This window comes from Morone saxatilis, unplaced genomic scaffold (genome assembly GCF_004916995.1).
Source record: "Morone saxatilis isolate NCDOM2014 unplaced genomic scaffold, NCSU_SB_2.0 Contig6, whole genome shotgun sequence".
NCBI lineage: Eukaryota > Metazoa > Chordata > Actinopteri > Moronidae > Morone > Morone saxatilis.
Window position 1 is genome coordinate 8,104,523 of NW_023340206.1, and position 4,831 is coordinate 8,109,353.

Below are 4,831 nucleotides of genomic sequence, written 5' to 3' on the forward strand. Positions count from 1 at the left end.
CGGTGGGGTTGGCGGCGGGCGCTCGGGGAAATTCTCAACAAACATGACCACTACCACAGTCTTGCTTTGAACACTAAAACTATACCTGTAGAATGTGTGGCAGAGGGCTAAACTGAGCTCGGCAGTGCTGGCTGAGCCCCAGAGCTTGCTCCTGGGCTTTGGGGTGCTCTGCCCATGAAAGGGTGAGAGGGGAGGTGAAGAGGAGGCGAGTCTTTAGGCTCCAGTCTGCTGGGTACTCTGTGCAGACGGGAGGAGCTATGGAGGCAGGAGCGATGGCCTGGGGACTCTGGGGACATTCAATACACATTTGAAAAGTTGAGAGGAGAACAACGAAAAGGATGAAGGGAGACAGATATTTTGTTTGCACATGATGAATCAAAATGTGAAAAGAAAGGAAACAATTAAACCTTCAGCAGTGGACTTTTAACATCTTCCTCCTCTTCTTCAAACAGAGAGTCGTCTTCGGAGAACGTGAGACACTTCTACAGCAGAGAAAGTGAAAATGGACAACATGAAAATGTAAAACTAAATTCACTTATGCTCTGCCTTGACATCAAGACATCAGTTTTCCCCCCCATACATAACCAAGAGACACCACAATATCAACTACAGTGATATGGGAAATCTCTGGTCCCTACACATGTACGTAATTAACTGTGTACTCTCAGCTTAAACGTTCAGCATGTTAAGCAAGACAATTCATTTCCATTCCAGTCTCTTATCAAAAATATGGAAATTTAATAAACTGCTATATTTTAATCAACAAAGGCTAATGGATGTAAGTACATATTGTTATACGAGCTTTAAACAATTGTATGGTTCAATTCGGCGCCATGAAATTACAAAAATATGCGATCATTTGAATAAAGTAATAACTTTTAGTGCACACAGGCGCAGCAGTGTTCAGTGTCGCGAAGGTTTAAATTGAATGTTTTTTAAAGGGAGTTCTGCATTGAATACTCTTATCGGTAACTTCAGCTAACGGTAGTGTGATTTTTTAAAAGCTGAATTGGCCTCTGGATAACATTAGACACTTTTACCTTGTTGGAAATGCTTTGGCGCTCCTGTTTTTCTACCTCAGTCAACCTCGAACTGAAAGGTAAAACTCCCGGAGCCTCGGTCTTTGTTGACACGTCCTCCTCTCCCTCCTTTTCGGTAGACTTATCGGTCTGGGCTGCAGCTTCGGCATCACCGTCGTCGTTATAAATGAGGAGTTTCTTTTTGGGGCTGTAGGTATTCTCAATATTCGCGAAGGGGTTCCTGCGTTTTACGCCACCTCCCGAGCGATTCTGGGTGTTGAAAAGCGGTCCCGGGGAGAAGGGCCGAACGCATCCCGGCGATGAGTCGCTTGATCCGGGACTGCCAGTAGGACCGTGGCCGCTCGGACTAGCGAAGACACCGGCTTCGCTTCGTGCTCTTTTCCTCCTCATTCGCATAATTTCAGCCGGTCGCTTGAAGTTGGGCGAATAACCTGCCTGTTGAGACATTCTGAAGAGGGGTAGTTTACGAAAAAAAAGTAGTAGTCCAACAAATATGTTAAAAACACTGAAACGGCTCGTGTTTCGCTGTTGCGCTTTCCGCACTTTACAAATTTGGCGGGTATCGAGATGACGTGCGGCTGTTGCGTTTTGGGTTCATGGGAGAATTGAGTTCTGTTGTGAGATTAAAGAGGTCGACGCTGAGAGTTAAAGGGGAAGTCGACCGCGCATTTGACTTGATCCCAACCTAAATGAAAATAAATCACATCTTTGTTGAATTTTGGAAAACGAGTGACATGTCTGGTTTACTATAAAACATTAACTCGAATATACGGTAACTGTACAAAATGTTCAGGCCTTTTACACCCTTAAACACACCATCGCTTACCGGAAGTGTTGCAATGACTCACAAGTTAATTAACTCCTCTTTCTGAAGTATTTTTTTAAATAATTTATAATCAACCGATTCATATTTTATAATATATTATTTATGAATAAATAAATAAATAACGGGATTAAAATGTCCCGTTTATGCTCTTTTTTAATAATGTAGGTAATTTTACTTTTAATTTTCTTGATTACATCTGTTATGCTTAGTAATGATTTTAGTTAATTAATTGTATTATAGTACTTAAAATCCCTTTTCCGGATCAGACAACGCAAAAAACATCATAACAATATAGGATATAGTGCGCCTGGAAGTACAACACCATTGCACACTCCTTACACAACTGCACACAAAGCCTTTGGTCTTGTGGTACATCTAAAACATAAATAGATAAATAAATAAATGTCATGGATTTTCCCTTGCCATCACAACCTCTGTCCCTCTGTCACAGTGATTAATAGGACATTATGTAAATTGTGTCTCCCTGTTAATTTCTCCCTCGTTTGTCATTACTGTGGCTCATCAATCATCTGCGGCTCAGCCAAGCGCCAAATGATGGCTGCTGTTAGGAAATCAATTCTCCTATCTGTTGGCTGGCCAGAGGAGAGAAAACAAGTGCCATAAGCATCAAAACTGTGATTCTGTTTTGAACTCATGTTTAATGACCTCATGCAGGGCTGCTGAAATGTTACGTCCTCAACCCCCAAATGGACATGCGTGAGGCCCCATTTGATCATATTTAGTCCCATACTGTAGAGGAAGATACATTATTTGTTGGTTTTCTTTAATTGTTCTTGAGATAGGTTTGTCACAGTGAGAATAAGGAACAATGCCACTTTTTACTCACTGGAAACACATCAAAAGTAGACTTCTGAAAAGCAACTAAAGACCCTTAGGAACCTCTCAGGCATGTGTTGAACCCCAATAACTCCTACCACCTCATGTACTGCAGACCAGTAACACTCCTGAAACTGTTTAAGGATCCTGTGGAACCCCTTGAAGAAGAAAATCAACCCTTTTAGAAAGCACTGACCTTATGGAGATAATACTGTTTAAAATCTTTAATTTTATATCTTTGTCAACAATCCATTTGTCTTTTATCTTGTTAAAGTGTCTCAGGCTTAATTTTTTTAAAGGCTGAAGAAACTGAACCTCCTCTCCTGTGACTATCCTCAACTCTGGGGGGGACAGAATGCAATTAGACCACTAGATGTCGCTGTTCACTAAGGCTAAATGACCCGTTCATCAACTGTACCAAAGGAGGATTTCTCTCACCATTCACTAGTTTAACTAGGTCAGAGTATTCTCTCATATACAGAACAAATTATTATAATTTTATATTTTTTTTATTTTGAAGGTATTCTTAAGAAAGTTGTAGGATGTAGGATAGGAAACAACATTTAGATTATTTTGAAAACTATATGTGAAATTTTGCATAAAAAGTATTTTGCATCCAGCTGAGGTCATGCCCATTTGTTTCCATTGATTTGATTGACACCTGGAATTGGCTTGAATGATCTCTGCAAATTACTGGTGTGGTCCTTTAAATGTTACAGTTTTTTATATCAAGGAACCCATTGAGATTCAGCATTTCTCCACAATTACAGTCTCTGTCAGGATTGTGTGCTAACAATTTAGCATACATTTTTTATCACTTGTTGTTAGCATGAAGCATGCACACTCAGTTAATGTTCATCCACTGTGCAACATGAGGCCACAATGAGCGCCCTCCGTTGTTTCCTATCCTTGGAAACATATTGAGCAATTTTGAGTTCATCTCAAGTTTGGGTTGTAATCAGCATGATTCATTTATGTGGCCCAGCCATCACAGCCACCTCTGCCTTATTTTAGTGATTATTTTAGTGAATGCTACAAACCAGTTAGTGGAATTGCCAAACATTATCTGCAGATGGTGTCAATTTTTGTAAATGCTAGATATGATTTGTATTTTGTAGTGTATCTTCCCAAAGGTCCTCATGGTGTTGTACTTGGCTGTACATACGCAAAGTGGCACAAATGATTGTGTGAAGAATAAAAAGAGAGAGGTTTAAAACCTTATCGCACATCTGGCCAGTCACGTTTTTATACTTTTATCAGATGCAACATTCCCAATAGACCATTTTCACAGCTGCAATTTTGACATGAAATAGTAGGGTAAACATCGGAATTACCAATGACACTAATTCAGGTCCCATTCTGTTAAGTGTAGCAGTCTTTTCAGTGAACCAACATGCGCAATAACCTCTGTTTGACCTGAATGTAATGGAGCCTTAATCAGTATCATTGGTAACACCCGTTACCCTATTTCCTGTTAAATGGCTGCTGTGAAAAAGGTCTAAAGGGATTCCTTCAGTCTGTTTTTCAGTCATGCACTCACACTCTCTCCTTTCAAGCTCTTTGATGTGTGTCATTTTAGGAACATGGAAAGATTTTCTCAGACTGCAACCGCGTTTAATACTGTTTCACCATCAACAAGCAATTCTGTGACACCATATTTCTTGGCTGCTTGACAGATGACTCGGGTCCATTTCTGCAATAAAGAAGCTTTCAACTCTTCTGAAATGTATTTACCTTGTGGCAGCATACAGTATCATAAACCAGCAAAAAACTCCTAAAGGTTAAACTGAGTTTACTGGAAGGTTTTGGCCAGGAACACTATAGATAGACAGGTGGAAATCATCCATAATACAGGACTCTTTTGGTCTTCTAGACTTGTTATTTTGTTTCTTTGGAATAAAATCATCCTAACAAAAGCAGCGTGAAAAGAGATAAAAGGGGCCAGGGGTAGATATGCCTATCTAGAGCAGACGTTTTCAAAGTTGGAGGCAAGCCTCCCCAGGGGGTTTTACAAACAGTTCCAGGAGAGGCTCAGTCAGTGGAAATGAAAATAAATAATATATTAGTTATGACATTAGTTTTCAAAAGGAAATCTCATAGTAGAGCCTAAATGCACTACATGCATCAA

General features: G+C 40.1%; 1 protein-coding gene across 1 annotated transcript in view; it reads right to left on the reverse strand.

The window, feature by feature from the left end:
• Positions 1-1,579, reverse strand: part of LOC118339988 (protein downstream neighbor of son homolog) — a 5,245-nt gene extending 3,666 nt beyond the window's left edge. Inside the window, exons 1-3 of the mRNA XM_035677831.1 lie at positions 1,041-1,579; positions 408-482; positions 86-286 (exon numbers count right to left, since the gene is read on the reverse strand). Coding sequence (XP_035533724.1) covers positions 86-286; positions 408-482; positions 1,041-1,487 — 723 coding nt within the window. The 5' untranslated portion in view covers positions 1,488-1,579. The remainder of the gene's footprint in view (positions 1-85; positions 287-407; positions 483-1,040) is intronic.
• Positions 1,580-4,831: the final 3,252 nt, after the last annotated feature.